The 17,110-nt window shown below is 37.5% G+C and overlaps 2 protein-coding genes, 1 long non-coding RNA gene and 1 pseudogene across 3 annotated transcripts in view; 2 read left to right on the plus strand and 2 right to left on the minus strand.

Moving 5' to 3' along the window:
* LOC148084459 (uncharacterized) overlaps window positions 1-17,110 on the minus strand; it is a 267,620-nt gene that overhangs the window by 54,698 nt on the left and 195,812 nt on the right. The window lies entirely within an intron of this gene.
* On the plus strand, window positions 1,473-3,373 carry LOC148084462 (gap junction beta-3 protein-like; annotated as a pseudogene).
* LOC148084463 (transmembrane protein 54-like) lies at window positions 3,325-10,723 on the plus strand. The gene is made up of 6 exons (XM_087787521.1): window positions 3,325-3,404; window positions 5,149-5,345; window positions 6,759-6,818; window positions 8,690-8,881; window positions 9,594-9,740; window positions 9,800-10,723. Exons 1-6 carry the CDS (start codon window positions 3,392-3,394, stop codon window positions 10,115-10,117), a joined length of 927 nt encoding a protein of 308 aa, XP_087643647.1. The 5' UTR covers window positions 3,325-3,391; the 3' UTR covers window positions 10,118-10,723.
* Window positions 10,979-17,110, minus strand: part of LOC148084464 (hippocalcin-like protein 1) — a 40,699-nt gene continuing 34,567 nt past the window's right edge. Inside the window, exons 4-5 of the mRNA XM_087787542.1 lie at window positions 15,229-15,334; window positions 10,979-13,523 (exon numbers count right to left, since the gene is read on the minus strand). Coding sequence (XP_087643668.1) covers window positions 13,426-13,523; window positions 15,229-15,334 — 204 coding nt within the window. The 3' untranslated portion in view covers window positions 10,979-13,425. The remainder of the gene's footprint in view (window positions 13,524-15,228; window positions 15,335-17,110) is intronic.

Genomic DNA, 17,110 nt, shown 5'->3' on the forward strand with positions numbered 1-17,110 from the left:
GGAGCCCTGTGAGTACTCATGTACTTTGATCTCTCCAGTGCGTTCAACACAATCCAGCAGGCGCTACTCAGGACATTGACTACCTCACCAACAGACCGCAGTATGTGAGGCTTCGCGACTGCGTGTCTGATGTGGTGGTCTGTAATACAGGGGCTCCGCAGGGTACAGTGCTCGCTCCCTTCCGTTTCACGCTGTACACCTCTGACTTTTGCCACAACACTGCCACCTTCCACATCCAGAAGTTCTCTAAAGACACAGCCATGCCTGTACTACAGGGAGGTCATCGCCAACTTCGTTGCCTGGTGTCAGCCGAACCATCTGCGTATCAATGCCAGCAAGACGATGGAGATGGTGATCGACTTCAGCCGGAAGGCTTCCTCAACAGCACCGGAGAACATCCAGGGGTTGGACATTGAGAAGGTGGAGCAGTACTAATACCTGGGTGTTCACCTCAACACTAAACTGTGACTGTACAAGAGGGGCCAAAGTCATCTCCATTTGCTGAGGAGACTGAGGTCCTTTGACGTGTGCAGGGAACTACTGAGGACCTTCTAAGGCTCTGTGGTGGCATCTGCTATCTGCAGGGGCTGTGGAAGCTCAAAGAGGGAAAGGAAGAGACTTTACAAACTGGTCAGAAAAACTGGCTCAGTTCTAGACTGTTCTCTGGACTCCGTTGAGGTGGTGGATTAGAGGAGAATGTTATCCAAACCAACATCTATCATGGACAACACCTTCTCCTTTAAACACAGACAGCTAGGTGCAAAAAAGAACGCTTCCGCAGGTGGTTCATTCCAACAGGAGTCAGACCGTACAATAACCTTATCTAATACAGCTAAATAATTAATAAAATAAATAAAAATATATATAATTAAATAATGTTCATTATCCAGCCAGCAGACGGGAAGTATGAGATTATCTTCTTTTGGTAGGCATAAAGCCCCAAAATAATTGTTTAATGTGAATTTATTTAAGGGGCTGAGGTGTGTTTATTTAAAAAATATATTTACAACATTCAAAAGAGAATAATTATTATGTAATTCTGTACTTCCATTGAAAAAGGGAGCCATAACTAAATTGAATGGAGGAAGATGAAACAAAGAAGAAAATGTAACTTCAATTTAAGTATTTTAAAAATATTTTGACAATATTATTGTGAAATCAAAATAAAAGTTGTGTTCTTTCAGTTCTCCAATGCGTCAACAAATAGTAACCTCTGTCCCATTTTCCTAGATGTTTGCCATGATCTATATAGCAGTGTGTACGAAGTATGAATCTGTGTTTGCTTGTCTTTTGCCAAGATAGCATTTTTGATTCTTCTAGCATCTCAATACTGGAGAGCCATTGCAAGATCACCAGGCAGAAGACTCTTCTTCTTCAGGTAGGTTGTTTTTTCTTTTTCATTTATGCCATTTGAACCATGCTGTCCTTGCTCTCCCAGACCAGACCTTGATGCTCAACTTAAAGTTCAAGTCATGGACTGGAAGTCCCTTCAAGGTCTTTTGAGCAGGGTCAACAAATACACCGCCTTCGTCTTCCGGGTGCTGGTCTTTGTAGTAGCAGCAGAGCGAGTCTGGAGCGACGATCAGGGACACTTTGACTGCAACACACGACAACCAGGCTGCGCCAACATCTGCTACGATCACTTTTATCCCATCGTTCACATCCGCTTGTGGGCTCTCCAGCTGATCTTCGTGACCTGCCCCTCACTCATGGTGGTGCTGCACGTGGCCTACAGAGAGGTAGAAGTACATAGCTAAGCACGGTGGCAGCGATCGACTGTACATCAACCCTGGACGGAAGCACGGAGGGCTTTGGTGGACGTACCTGATGAGCCTTTTGATCAAGACAACCTTTGAAGGGATCTTCCTCTACTTGCTCCACTACGTCTACGACATCTTCAAGTTACCAAGGAAGGTCCAGTGTAACGTCCAACCATGTCCAAACATGGTAGACTGTTACATATCACGACCGAAAAGACTATTTTCACATATTCCATGGTCGGAGCATCTGTCCTGTGTGTAGCTCTGAGCATCTGTGATGTTTATTTTATGTTTATAAATTATTATTTATTTATGATGCAACAGCCTGTCCTCTTAGCTGACATAATTGTTTTGGTTTTACCATTTTGCATTGCTTGAAGACACAGCGAAATAAATAATAATCCAGGGTGAACACAAAAGGTTTGTGTCCATCAAAACTTACATCTCTCAAGGGGTCAGATGATATACATTGACTGTTGTGAGGGGCCGACAAACCACAGGAAAAATAATATCCTTTTATATAAAAAAGAGTTTTAAAAAGTTTAAAAAAAAATATGAAATGCACATTTTTTAAAGCTAAATTGTTATTTTAAGCATGTAATATGTATTGTATAAAAATATATTCTGACCTCTTGAGGGCCATAGTAATACAGTCATCACACTTGTGTCCCTCGGGGCTCACTTTACCAAGGTTGGACATATGGTGAGAGTGTCTGTGAACTCTGGTGTCTATCCGTGGGTTACTGCAAAACTTTCTAAAATTCTAATAATGTTCATGATTAGTTTGCATTTGGTCTCCACCACACACAGTCTTTATAACACACGAATTCCCTTTTTATGTAGTGACCTCGTTTCTCCAGAAGATGCCAGTAAACCTCGGCAAAAATCGTACAAATATGCTGTTTATTATGCTTTCTTTTTTATTCAGAATACTTTCCCCACATATCATATGTCTATTGTTTGTGGTTGTATGGATTGTATATCTTAACTTGTTATGACGTTATATTGATTTTCTGGAACTCCTGTTGTGTTATCAGTTGTATCTTGCCCTTAAAAGTATATACATTATTGAATATAATTTTGATTGTTTAAGCGCTTTGTGACCCTGGTCTAGAAAAGCTCTATACAAATAAAAATTACTTACTTACTTATATACGCGAATAGGTCCTGAGAAAAATAAATAAATAAACAAATGGAGATCAAAAACTAATAATACAGTTGTTTTAATAAGTAGAACGACTAATGACACGTAAAAAAATATTCTTTTTTTAAGCAACAATCCACCCGCAGCAATGTCACACACCTGTATCTCACCTGTATAAAAGAGATTCATTCTGCAACTTCAAAATAAAAGTCGGTGGGAGGTATATGTCACAATTGTTCCTTATAATATGTTCTTTGGTTAATACGTGGTTGGTTAAATAACTTGTAACATTAAATACGTAATATTTCCCTTTCCTAATAATATGGATTCACACTTAAATAACACTTAAGGGACTTTTAAAAGAAGTGTTTGCGTGGGGTGCGTCTTACTTTGAAAAGACATGGCGATGGCAAACTTCCACGAACCTCGACTGTTTCCATCAACGTTCTCGAAACTCATGGACGAATAATCCCGGGAGCTGTCAGCCATGGAGGAGACAGGTAACAAACAAGAGCGCTTTAAATGGATTCTTAAAGCCTCGTGTGTATTTGTACCGAGTTGAAAACTCTGTTTGAAGTGTATTCCTGCTGCTATATGAGCGCTCAAACAGGGTAAACCAGAATAGTATCTTCTCAGGTCTGCCATTTATTTATTCTTGTCGGCAGGTGTTCTGAATGCTTCAGTGGATTTGAGTAAATAGAATAAATATCCTTCCAGTTTTTCATTTCATAAATATGTTTAATGACATTTGACAAGGAAACGCAGCAACATACTTAAATACATAAATGCATGCTCCAGTATTGGTCAAGTATTGTGTTGCTGCTTCATGACACATACATGTCCACATTAGTCACATGTTGTCTTCTTTTTAAAATGTACTTAAATATGAGAAGTCTTTTTATACGTTAAACAAAAAAGGGGATGTTTATTCATTTAAAACATTTGAAAATGTAATTATGATTATATACATTATGTGATTTATTTGAATTTTTAATAATTGCTAAAGTGAGGTTATTGTCAAGTCAAATAGTGAACACCTGATCTGAAATTTAATTTGAAATGTATTGGTGTGTTTATGTGAGCACCAATAGTTTCTGTTGGTTTGTTATAGATCAAAGTTACTGTCCATAATATAAGAAACTCTACGTTTATCAGATTAAATTTATCCAAATTTGGTAAAGACATTAAAACATATGTACCTTAAGAAACATCTCAAGACATTTTTATTCGTTCAGGCTTTCCCTTGATTTTCTGAGACTCCTGTGTTGGTCTCGGTGTTGTCTTGACCTTTTAAGTATATATTTTATTGAGTATTGTTTTGATTGTTTAAGCGCTTATTGACCCTGCTCTACAAATATAAATTACTCACTTAATTACTTAAATTGAAAAGATTCTCCTGAATTGCCTTGTCTCTTCCAACCTGTGTTCATGATTTAACCAGGATTGTAAAAGGAACATATTCTATTTATATTTTTCAATTGTATTTTTCCACTTCTAAAGTCAGCCTTGGGAATATTGGACAGCCTTTCCTTTTCTAAACGTATCATTTGTGAAACATTTCAGGCAATTGTGGCTTTTTACTATTGGCTCTAAAGTCACACTTTTATTCTGCCTCATATTTTTCAAATTCTTGACGAAAATAAAATGCCAGCTTCTCTAGGAGCAGAATCTTGCACAGCAGATAAGATGGGCACTTTGCTTGTATTTATTGTATTTTCTGGCAAATTATGCGAAATATTTGGGTCACCTGTGACCCCCACTCTGAAAACAGCTGGACTAACTTTAGTTTTCAGACTTTTTAGATTCCACAACAACATTTGGAGTTAAAAAATGTTTAAAGTTTAAATATTGATATTTTGGAGGAGAGATTATTATTCTATTTTCCAAAATGTTAATTGATATGAAAAACAAAGTTCTGCAATTGATGCATTACCTGTTAAAGGACAAATCACCTACTTGTTTCACCTCAGTAGTTTTACTTTACAGCTTGAATCTCCTCTATGTGCTGTTTAGCTAATCATTAATATGAGTGACATCTCTCCTGTGGTTCTACCACGGCCTCTGTACACTGGATCGATACAACACTAGGTCATTGAACCTGGACTTGTGATGTCTATTTGTTGAAGCTATAGACAACCATAGACTGTACTGTTGATGATACACGTTGTATAAAACCTGACAGAACCAGGTTTATTAGCAACAATCATCTATCATTGTTTCTACATCTTAATCTGATTTCTTTAGGATTATGCTGTGGCAACCTAAAAGAGCCTCCTGTCCTGATGAAGATGGGGCTGGTCAAGATCGTCCTTGGACATGTAAACTTCTTGTTGGCGGCGCTGGTGCACGGCGTTGTACTCCGGCACATCAACCTCCACAAGCAGGCCAGGGCGATGGAGTACGCCATCTCTAATGTGATGGCACTCACATCTGGACTTCTGGTGAGTTTGGATACTGATCTGAGAAGTAAAAAAACACATCTGGAGTCAAGGACAACAAACACTGAAAGTGACTCATTATATTCCTGGAATTTGCCCAACGGATCCATTAAGTTAGATCTGATTTAATTAATTGTGTTAACAGTAAATTGTCAAAAAAGTTTTGTTAATTTCTTTTAGTGGTAGATATTTTCTGACAAGATAAGGCACAGAAGACAAATGTGACAAAATTTCAGCCAAACACTCATAAGAACATAATTAATCCAAAAATAGAGTAAATTATCCAAACCAACTGATGAGAGTTTGTAGTACTTTTTAAAACGGGGAGGATACTCTAGAGAGATCCTGTTCAGATATACCAAAGTGATCTGTTGTTAAATGTTTGAAAGACATTTGGCAAGGAGGGGTAAAGTGCCTCTTTCTTAATTCAAAACAACTATTGATCTGTTTTAATGAACTCTAAAACTGTAGAACTGTAAAAATAAGTAATGTGTGGGAAGTTGAGTAACCCAAGTGGATCATTATTTTCTGTGACTATTTGGATGTCAAATTAAGTATAAAATATCTTAAATATGATGTTTAATCGTTTAAAAACAAAGCAAAAGTAACAAGGAAAAGTAAGGATAAATGAAGCGCAATTATGGCATTATATTATTAAATTAATTAAACCGTTATTCCATATAATATTAATTACTTGTATAAATATTTCATTTAACCCTTGTTTTATCTCAGTGTCAAGGTGACCTGGGGGTCTGAAATCAAATGAATTTGAGTTATGCCTTGTGTTGAATGACCTCTACCACTGCATATGTATTTCAGGAAGGTCGTTCACCTTGAGTTGGGGTAGCTCAAACACATTTGTTTTGAGGTCTTCGGGTCACACAAGGGCTCAATATAAACCACAAACAAAATATATGAAACACATGTTGATACAGTGTAAATATTTTTTTTACATAAATGCCCTTTTTTTTTCTTGTAACTTGTTTTAAGGGACAACAAATACCTCAAAAAAAGAGGGAAAATGTCCAAAAACACTAATGGGTTCTATCAACAACAAATTAAAGTAAATTAAAGAGTATATTAAAGCTGACACATTTCCACATGCTCAGTCTTTTCCAGTACATTTAAATGTGTCTTAAGTTAGAGTTAAACATAAGGAATACAATTCTGACCTGTCTGGTTAATTTTTCAGTTTCCTCAGGAGAGTATTTTGCGACTCTAAACTGTGACACGCTTGTGTTTGCTGGTTTGTTCCAAATTGACTGATCCAGTAATGGATTCCTCCAGCACACGATCTGTGCCGTGTCTTTGCAGCTTGTATTGTGTTTTTCTTTCACTGCAATCCAATCACAGATGAAGGAAATGAAAAGCCAATTTTTCCACGCAGCACATTGATTATTTGGTTTGTGTCATCAGGGAATCATCGTGGGCATCCTGACAATCATCCTTTCCAAAAACAAGAAAAGCAGATGCCTGGTCAGTAACTCCTGATTGGAAATCCATCTTCTAATTGAAATTCTGTCACAGCCATGAGGATGAGCCAGTCAGAATTTACAATTAAAAAAAGAAATGCTGAGATGTTTAGCTATTTAATAAGCAGCTTATATATGTCAATTAAATTCATTCAATACTCAGAACAAAGTCAGTGTGTTGTACAGCTTCATGTCAAAGCAACAGAACAAGAAGTTGTGAAAGATTCTTTACATTCCTCTTTGTTGTTGTTGTTCTGTAGAATGTTTAATACATGACGACCAGCTGAGGACAAGGAGATTGATCTTTATATAATAAGAATTTCTGCTTCGTGTTTAAATGTGCTGAAGTTCAATATTAAAAAAAATAATCATCACAACACAGAATCTTAATTGTCAGCGACAGCCCCGTGATGCTGAAAAACATGCCGGCACACTGTGCTGCAGAGAATCAGGTTTTTAAATTGAAAAAAGTAGAAAAAAATGCAGATTCTAGTGGTTTGACCAAAGACGTAGATTGCAAGAGAATAGTATTAGTAATTCGCTGCCAAGGTCACTGTTTTTGGCTGACTGACACAAATTACTTTGTAAAGTGGAAAAATTTGCCAGGCTTTTTAAAAATATAGAATGGATGTATTTGAAAGTCACAACACTGTTTTGTTTTTTCCATTGACCGCCATCATTTTTAGAATACCTTTGTTTGACTGGCTCTTTTAACAGTAATGTGTAGCAAGATGGATGTTTTATTTTTGTGTATTTGTGTCTACTAATGTCACATCATTTTTAAACTGATGGCGCCACCTACTGACCACTAAACAACATGACACTGCTTCATGAAGCTTCATCCGACCATCACTAGGTATAGGTCCAATACAGCCTCTCAAGTTGGATCAGGTATCGGTTGAAGAGGTTTGAATCCTCGGGGTCGATCAAGGCAATGTATCTCTGTGTTTGCGCTGATGTCACATGCTAACAACAGTTCAGATGATTCAAGGAGGAGAAGTCAGGCCCTAAGATTCAACATCACTACAACCTCATAGACGAGTGCTCAAGTGTATTCAGATGGTCGGTTCTCGTCTGAACTGCAGAGTAGGAATGAAATAAAAAAACGTCTGTTTATTCAGTGGTTCAGCTGCTCAGACGAGACGAGCGAGGTGAAGTGTCGTGATCCAAACCACACCCAGTTTGCTTCCTTTGTTGTCGCTTCACCTGTGACCTGAAGTCCTGATCGTTTGGGATTAATGGCCGTGTTCATATTGTATTATTCCTGTATTATTGTCGCCTCAACACTCCCTCCTCTGACATGGCTGTTTACACAGCACTGTAACGACGAGACTTACTGTAAAACCACTAAATGTGGTTTCCTTTACCACACAGTTGAGAGAATTAGTCGGCAATCAATGAGCTTTTCTTTTATCATTGTACAATTAAATCATTTATTTATTGACTTCAGCAAATTATCAGATACAATATTGGAATAAATACTGCAGTTTTGTCTGTAAATGTTCCCTTTAAAAATTTCTTTTTTTTTTGTATTTTCATTCAGCAGTATTCTACAAAGTAATCCAATGTTTAAGTTAAGATTACTGAAGAAAATTACACGATTTTTACTTTTCAAAAGAGCAAAAATGTCAAAACGAATGCGTTTAGAAAGAACTGTCAGAACTACTTTATTTTGTTTTTTAAAGACCTATATCAGTGTCATTGTGTATATGGTATTCTCTACATTACTAGTTTAGGTTTTAGACCAAGAACGTCAAACTTGATCACTAAAGCTCTAAAAACCTTCAGACTGAAACCTTCGTGAAGTAACTTATGGAATTAGTTTACATTTGTCATCGCACAAGTGCCTAATATTCACATCTGTTCCATCTTAAGACGCTGTCGGTCTTCGTGGTGGGTCTGGCGTCGGCTCTCATGGCGGCCGCTTCGGCCATAGGACTCTCGGTGTCGGTGGTGAGGGCCATCATTCACGGAGGACGCAGCCTGCTGACTCACTGCCGCTTCCCTGATGCCATCGGCTACTCCAGCGTCACCAACGAGTGTCCCTTCGACCCCACACGTATTTATGTGAGTACGTGAGCAGTAGCATTTGAGTATTAACCTAGTATTTGTAAGGCACGATTATAAATTGTTGGATTATAAAATCAACTTATACAATGCATACATGAAGTATAAATCTTTTTAAACACTTTACCAGAGTAAGTAAGTAAGTCATTTATATTTGTATAGTGTTTTTCCAGACCAGGGTCACAAAGCGCTTAAACAATCAAAACAATATTCAATAAAGTATATACTTTAAAGATCAAGATAAAACTGATAACACAACAGGAGTTCCAGAAAATCAAGGAAAAGCCTGAACAAATAAAAACGTCTTAAGATGTTTCTTAAAGGAGTCAGTTAAATTGAGTGCAATGATTATTATCATAGGTGTATGGTTTTTTAGCTTTTTTATCATATTTAATTTCCTAATTTATTAAAAATCACAGTGATTCTCTGTATGGGAGTCATTATAATGTTCATGGCAATTCTTGAAAGAAAGAGAAAAAAAACTTGAAGTACCCAAGTCAGTATTTGTTACCAGGCTGCACTGAAAGAAAAAAAACAGTTTATATCATTACTGTCTGAAATGTATTATTAAAAAGATCCTATTTTCTCTGAAGAAAAACTGGTTCGTGGTACAAATGTATTAAAAACCTGCTTCAAATCGATGCATTTGGCGATGAAAGATAAATACTGATAAACCTATAGTTGAAGCTAACGGCTAGGCTATCTTTTTCAGAGCACCACACTGATCCTCTGGGTGCCTCTCATCGTGACCTGTGTGGCCCAGTTGGTTCTGTCGGCCCGGTGCTGTTCAGTCTGCGCTTCCTTCTTGGGTCTACCATGTCGCCGGCAAATAAAGCGCAAGCCTGGAGAGAACAGAGGGGTGAGATCTGAACTTTAAATAACAGCCATCATAGAAATAACAAAGTCATGTTGTTTCAGATTAACGCGGTGAGACCACTAGAGGGCGAGTCAACATCCAGCACAGACGCTCACCTGACCCGCTATTCACGAACGCCGTCGCGAGATTCCGACGCTCCGAGCTACAGCAGCCCGCCACAGTACGCCGCGCCGCACAGGCTCGTCCGAGAGACTTCTTATAATCAGAGAAGGACTCCGTCCAGCAAACACAGCAGTCTTCCTCCCTCTGAGAGACGACCCATCTATCCGGTGACCCGGGACCCCACGCTGATGAGTCCACCAGAGCAGCACCAGCTACTGAGCAGGGGGACAGTCGACAGGTCCAGCTTCTGGATTTAGCTTTCTTTTTTTTTTAAAAGCCACCACAGAGCGTAGATGCATTATCAGGATTGACTTTAAAGCTCTGGACCTTTGACTGTTTCAAAAGATGAGCTGAAGCTCAGACTGCAAAATATAAAGCCTGTAAGTATTTGCTGTAACTCACAAGATGTCTTTTTTATCGGATCGACTTTAAGCAATAAGAGATACACTATTGTTCTGGGTAAATTATTCTTTTTTAAGTACGTTTTTTATCTCTACCTCCTCGGCCAGTTTACCAACGGTCGAGTTTTTACTGCTTGGTTTTAGCTGCTTTACAAACCTGGACTCCCTTAAGAATGGGTGTTTTATTTTGAAGGGCCAAAGCTTCTTGTGTGATCTTTTTTTTTTTTTTTTTTTGGTGAGAAGTTGACAAAAAGTCCTGTGCTAGACGAGCTGGGGGAGTCTTGGCAAATGTATGCGTGTGTGATGATGATGTTACTTCCTGTTTTGCTTAAAGTTTTTCAGCTGTGATATTTACAAAACATGTTGTTTTAATAAACATACAAACTGAAACTGAAACCTGAAAATATATATTTTTTAAATAATTCTGCAAAGTCTATTATTTAAATAAAGGCGTAACTCTCATATATTAGTCTTCGTTATAAATGTGTTATTGTTCCATTTGTGTCCTGACACGGTGACATAGTGTACCAGTGATGGCAGTACTAGCAAGTTACCTTTCTGGATGAACTGGTTACACACGCTCACATTAAGACATGTTGGTAAAGTCAGAAGAATGTTTGTAGCTCGATGACTGTTTTCCTCCGAGCTGTAAGATGACACATTTTTAACATTTTCTAAATACATGACGGCCAACAAAAGCAAAAACGCATGTCGCCTTAAAACACATATTTTAATATATTATAGATTTCATATCCAACCAAACAAACATGACATCCTCTTGTGAGGTTTTCATGCAACAGAAAAGTCTGGAAGAAAAGGGGGGAGGAAAGGATGAGAGAGAGTGAGAGTGATATACAACCATCACAACAAGAAAGTCTGTTAGGCTGAATAGAAAAGGGTTGGCGTGTGTAGTTTCTCTTGTTAGTCAGCAGGTGGAAGCATCACTTTAGGATCTCAGCAGAGGAGAAAAAACATTTTTCTTGAATTAAAGAAAATCAAATGGCAGTAAAATGTCTTTGTTGTATCTTAATTATATTAAATTGCAAATTCACCACGACATAGAATCGAATATGTATCATCAAATGTAGTTTCTTTTATTTTTTATTGTAACTGGTTGTGGCACTGAATGGGGTTTTAATTTTTCATAATCATGGGGAAATTAAGATTTTCTGTTTGATTGTTTTTATCAAGTCACTAAAATTTAAACTAAATTATCAGATTTTAATTGATTATTATTTAAATCGCAATAAATCACCCTTCAGTGAATTAAAGTCATTAATGTGGATCAACATTTAGAGCTAAATATAAAGAAACAAATATATACATATATATATTTATTTTTTTAAATATATATATTATATATATTTTTTTCCATTTCTATTGTCTGATTAATGTTAATTTTGTTTACGTAAAGATTTATTGTGTAGCTATCTTATATTTCCAAACATGTTCGCGATAAGTATTTATCATTTAGTTTTTTGACTGGTGGCTCTTCGTAATAACTGTTTTCACTTTAACAGCAGATAAGGTTATTTTATTATATTGAAAACCGTTAAATACATTTAAAAAAATAAAAATAAAATCAGTTATCTTTTATCCGTCAGTAAGAGCATACTTAATTTTCATATCATTATCTTGGTATGGGGAAAGTGAACCATACTGTTTGAACTGCAGGGCAGAAAATTCAGTTATTTCAATGTTAAAAAATCAGCCTTCATAAGTGTGAGCCTAATGTGGCGCCGCCTGTGAAACACCTGGAGAAACACATCCCATCATCCACCGGCTCTATCAGCAAACTATTCCAGGAGGTTATAAAAAGCATTCAGAGTGATGAACGAGCCCTTGGTGAGTTCTCTGTTTATCAGAGGAGAGGAAAAGCAGAAGGAGAGGTGGAAGGAGAGTTCAGGGAGGTCCAAATAAATAAGTAACAGAAGTAAAATTCAATCACTGTGTCTCTGGTGACAAGCTGAGAAAGCCGTAGAGCTGCAGAGAGACGCCGCTGTGCGCTTTTTAGTGGACTTTTATCAGCTTTTAAGAAGTCGGTGGGATCATGCAGTACAGTGACGGTTACAACTATCAGTTTGGTGCTTGTTGATAATGAAATTTATTGATGCAGCTAAACATATAAACATGTTTTTACTCCAAGTTGAACAACAGGGATTCATTTATAGACATACCTGGGTTAGGTTTTTCGAAATGTTTGTCTTTAAACCAGCGTGATGCCATTTAAAGATGGATACACACCTCGCTTAGATGTCGGATTATTAATCAAGCATCTTATCTCCGATGTCAGCGCCCGGAGGATGATTATCTAAGCAAAGGTGAGGCTCCTCATTTGAGAAATTAAACTCAACGATAACCCGAGAGATTCAACTCATCAAAGCGGGAGTGAAAACTGAAGTGTGTATACGCTTGGCTGCATGTAATACTAACAGTTTTTTTTTTTTTTTTAAGAAACAACACAACAAGATAATACTGCAAAAGTTTGCCTCGAGCGCACCGTGCATGCACACTTACACACTCAGCACAGCCCTACTTTAGAAACACTCGGCTCAAAAAGATATTTTTGATCAACCTCTCGTTCCCAACATTCTCTCTGAGCAGGGACGTTTCATCATCTCTCTGGTGTCGATGTAAAACTTTACATGAACGTCTTCAATATTTCAAAAGAACAATAACGAGAATAAAAATCCTTCGATAATGACGTAGGAACAAAAATATTATATACAAATGAACATGTAAAAATAATGAAGTAAATAAATAAAACATGGGTCTTTTATCTGCTTTACATGGAGAGTTATTGTCTCCTCTCGCCTCCATCCTAAGAATGGGAAGCTACGCTACATAATACTGCCGTTCAATGCCATTTCGTTTTCAGCATCGACGAAAAAAACAAACGTACTTAATCTTCTGATATACATAGACATACAGTATATACATGATATACATGAGTGTGAACGAAATGCTCATCAGAAAGAGAAAACACACATTTTGTCACATTATTGGATGCAGCCTTGGGTCCTCTCCTTAAAAACCATTCCCCGAAAAAACCAGACGCACACGCACACATTCAAACCGAAAAAATTGGACAAAAACAATCATGCATTAACTTCGAATGGGTCGAGAGGGGACGGTGTTGGAGCCAAGAGAGGAGGAGGGGGGGCTCAGAACTGGGAGGCCGAGCTGGGGTCGCACTGGAGTAGCCGGACGATGGAGGGGTCACTTTTGGCACCTTTGATAAACTCCTCCAGGGACAGTTTCCCTACAAGGCAACCACAAAATGATTAAAAACATTTACTTTAGTCCGACAAGTGGTTCCTCCTCTCAAAGAAGAACCCCAGACAGTTGTAATGTACAATTAATCAAAAGTTTATTTAACTTACTGACTAGAAAAGGATATGTGGACATTGTTATATTATATATATATATATATATATATATATATATATATATATATATATTTGTCCTAAAAAGGAGATTCTTTTTCACTTGACAGTACATGCATCCCACAAGAGACATTACAAAACACAACAAAAATGCATGACTATAGTGGCTGCAGAGACTAAACTTATGTTTCCTCTTTTTTTTGAATCCTTTAAAATCAGATAAACCTATTTCTAATTTTCTCCTTCCACGTTCTTCAATGAAGTCTCCAAACTTTTTAAGTAGAAGTCTGAGCCACTGTCTTGTAAACACTAGATCATTGAACATTCACCACGTTTCCTTGTGTTGATATGACTAAAAAAAAGCGTCGATATTTTGTCACATCCCCCCTTTTATTTTGAACAGTGCTTTCCTGTTTTTTTTGTTGCTCTCTTGACAGTCTGTGAGCGCCGTGCTTGGCAAGATCCACAGCTGTCGACTATCAGGACAATTAGTGTTGCTGCGTAAAGACTCGACTCATGGCCTGAGTCGGCGTCAGCATGTTTTTTTTTTCTGGACCATCGGTAAAGCTTTCAGTTGTTCGCTTAGTGAACCTACTTTGCTTCTTGGACATTATTTCTGTTATTTCCTGTCAGCGCTTTGTGTTTCCTTTGGTATGTTCTGGATTTAAATTGTTAACCTTTTTTTGTTTTGTAGTGGATCCGACGCCTTGCAGCCACCCTTGCCTCATTTTCTTGGACTTCTGGTTTTATAATTGGACTTTGAGATTTGGACTCGAAATTTTGCCATCTTGTGGACGTTTTGTGTATTGCATCGTGTTCCATTTCTGGGTCATTTTTCATTTCAATGCAATTGCATATTTTGAAAATGCCTTGTTGGGAGAAGACCAAAGTAACTTGGTGGGATTATATCTTCACTTTAAAGGGCTTCATAATATTTGTCATGGCACTATTTTAATGAAACATTATTTTTCAAACTGTGAATTACTTTTAAATGACCTGGAAATTACCCAAAAGGCAGTAGTTTATTCAAGGATTACTGCTAACTTATATTTTATTAATGCATTGAGAATGTTATCCTTTTTCTGAACCCTTAAACAAGTCTTACTTCCCCAAGAAACTACATTTATTTTTTGAAACGCAGCTAGAGAAATCATAAAATCGAGATTCTTCGACTGGGGTGCCGTTGTTTGGTCCCTAAAGGTACAGAAATATTTTCTTAGCCACAAAAATTGGTGATCCTGATTGCACTTTAGTAATACACAGGGAGATATACATGTTTAGATACTTTTTACTTTATATTTTATGATTGTTTTTCTTACTGTTTCTTAATTGTGATTTGATCTTCATTTCATGTATCTGATGGTTGTCTTTACATTCGGTTTATAGTTGAGTAACATGATCTGTAAAACATGTTGTACCTCCTGATACTAATACACTAACCTTGAATCTTAAGAGTGAATGACGGATGTACTTATTAGATCAAGTAGAACATTTTCAAGAAAAATGAATCGGCATTTATTCTGTCCCTGTCCCTCCCTGACGCACCGCAAGTCCATTTACCCACAACCCTCCTCCCCTCACCGTCGTTATTGAGGTCCATTTGTCGGAAGATCTTATCCGTCCTCTTCTCCGGCGTGGATTCATCCTCTGGCATCTTCATTACAGATGACACCATCTTGTAGATGGCCTGTGAGAATAGAGAGGGAGAGAGTTAGGGTGGGGCGACCAAAACTTGAATCTCGCCGGTGGGAATGAAGTCGAGCGAAGAGCAGAGCTGGACTAAATGAAGCAAAAATAAAGTCAGGCGTCTGATATAAATCACTGTGAGTTGAATGTGGATCTGTGGCTGCGTTGAGAACCCCGTGAGGCAGCAGTTGAGACCCCTTATGACGAAGGACATGGGGGGGTTGTCACGGCATATACACATCATTGATCTGCTATATGAGCCAAGTATTGTCACTGATGGTGGTAAACTATTGTTTATCTTAAGGACAAGAATAAAGTAGTTATCTGTCTGAACATCAAGTGTTTTCATTCAACGGTGTCCGATGTTAATGAGCTGGAGGATAATCCCAGTATCCTGCACACTCAGGGATAAAGTCCAGTTAAATTTAACTCTCTAATCCATTGAGACAACACACACACACACACACACATGTCAATGTGATAGAAGTACAGCCACCAGAGCTGCTACCTGTGCCATTAGTCTGGCTGTAAAGAGCCTTAACGTGTCGGTGCTCGGGTCCGTGTCTGCTTAGAAGCTCCATTATTGCCTCAGAAGGCAAATGCGTTTAAAACTGTATCTCTCTGCTTATCTCACATTAACAAGCAGGTTGAACATCCCATAGAAGCGCTTCAATCAATGCTAATGTAATGCCTGTGCCTTAAATAAACAACGTCGATGTTGTCTTCGAACCTTCGGAGCAGTCAGTTCACTGTTTGCATCTTGCTTTTACGCTTAACTAGCTAAAATGCTTTCTTTCACTGTAAGATGCAGTATAACTGCATAGTAATTTATTTTACCACACATTGGATGTGATTCTTTTACAAAACAAGCTTCCATATTGAGTCACTGTCTAGTTCTATTTTTCCAGGTAAAAAAAAAAAATCTCTCAGTATTTATAAAAATTCTGACTCACTGCTGTAAAGCAGTTTGATGATCATCTATCTAAAGATACTGTCTGCCACCACCTCTACTATTGATTTACAGTCTTCAGGTGGCAGTGTTTTTATTATTAATATAATGTTGATTTTTAAAGTAAAAGCCGATTTATACTCTTATTTCTTAACGTCTCAATTTTATCCTGCATCTCCTTAACAAAAATTTAAATTTGAATTAATTACTTTAAATAAGTAAATATACATTGAATTACATTGATAGATGGGTATGCATTTTTCAACACCTTCTGTGGTGATGAATGTGAAATAATTAAGAAGAAAAACTTGTTGGGGGAGATATTTAAGTTTTTAATCGATCAAGGCAAGTGCTACATCTTTGTGGTCCCTTGCCAGGGACATATTTGCCATGGGAGAAAACATCTGACAACAATATTTGTTTGGTCAAAACCACAAAAAGAATTTTTGCATATTTTCTAGAAACACCCACGACGAAGATGAGTAACTTTTATAACTCTATAAAGATCTTGGGTAATCATATAATGATCATCTCTGAGCCCTTTTAAAGAGATGGAACAGATTTCTGTGAAGGTCTTAGTCTGAGACTCTTTACTGAAGCTGCTGCTTACAATAGAAATAATTCCGTTGACCTATATATGTTCCCATCAACCTTTAATGAGTAGAAACACTTCATATCCAACCCTCAGAAGAAGGGATTTACACGATCACGTCTCTGTATCACAAGGATCAGATTGGTCGAGATAAAGGGGTCTAAATAAAATAAGTAAGTAAAGGTTATTTGTAAAGTGCCTTTCTAGACCAGGGTCACAAAGAGCTTTAACATTCA

This window comes from Callionymus lyra, chromosome 3 (assembly GCF_982586985.1).
Source record: "Callionymus lyra chromosome 3, fCalLyr1.hap1.1, whole genome shotgun sequence".
NCBI lineage: Eukaryota > Metazoa > Chordata > Actinopteri > Syngnathiformes > Callionymidae > Callionymus > Callionymus lyra.

What these genes read in the sequence shown, in the direction of transcription:
- LOC148084463 (XM_087787521.1), top strand. An exon ending in CACTCACATCTGGACTTCTG is followed by an intron (nt 5,346 to 6,758) that starts GTGAGTTTGGAT and finishes TTGTGTCATCAG; the next exon opens with GGAATCATCGTGGGCATCCT. An exon ending in TCGACCCCACACGTATTTAT is followed by an intron (nt 8,882 to 9,593) that starts GTGAGTACGTGA and finishes TATCTTTTTCAG; the next exon opens with AGCACCACACTGATCCTCTG.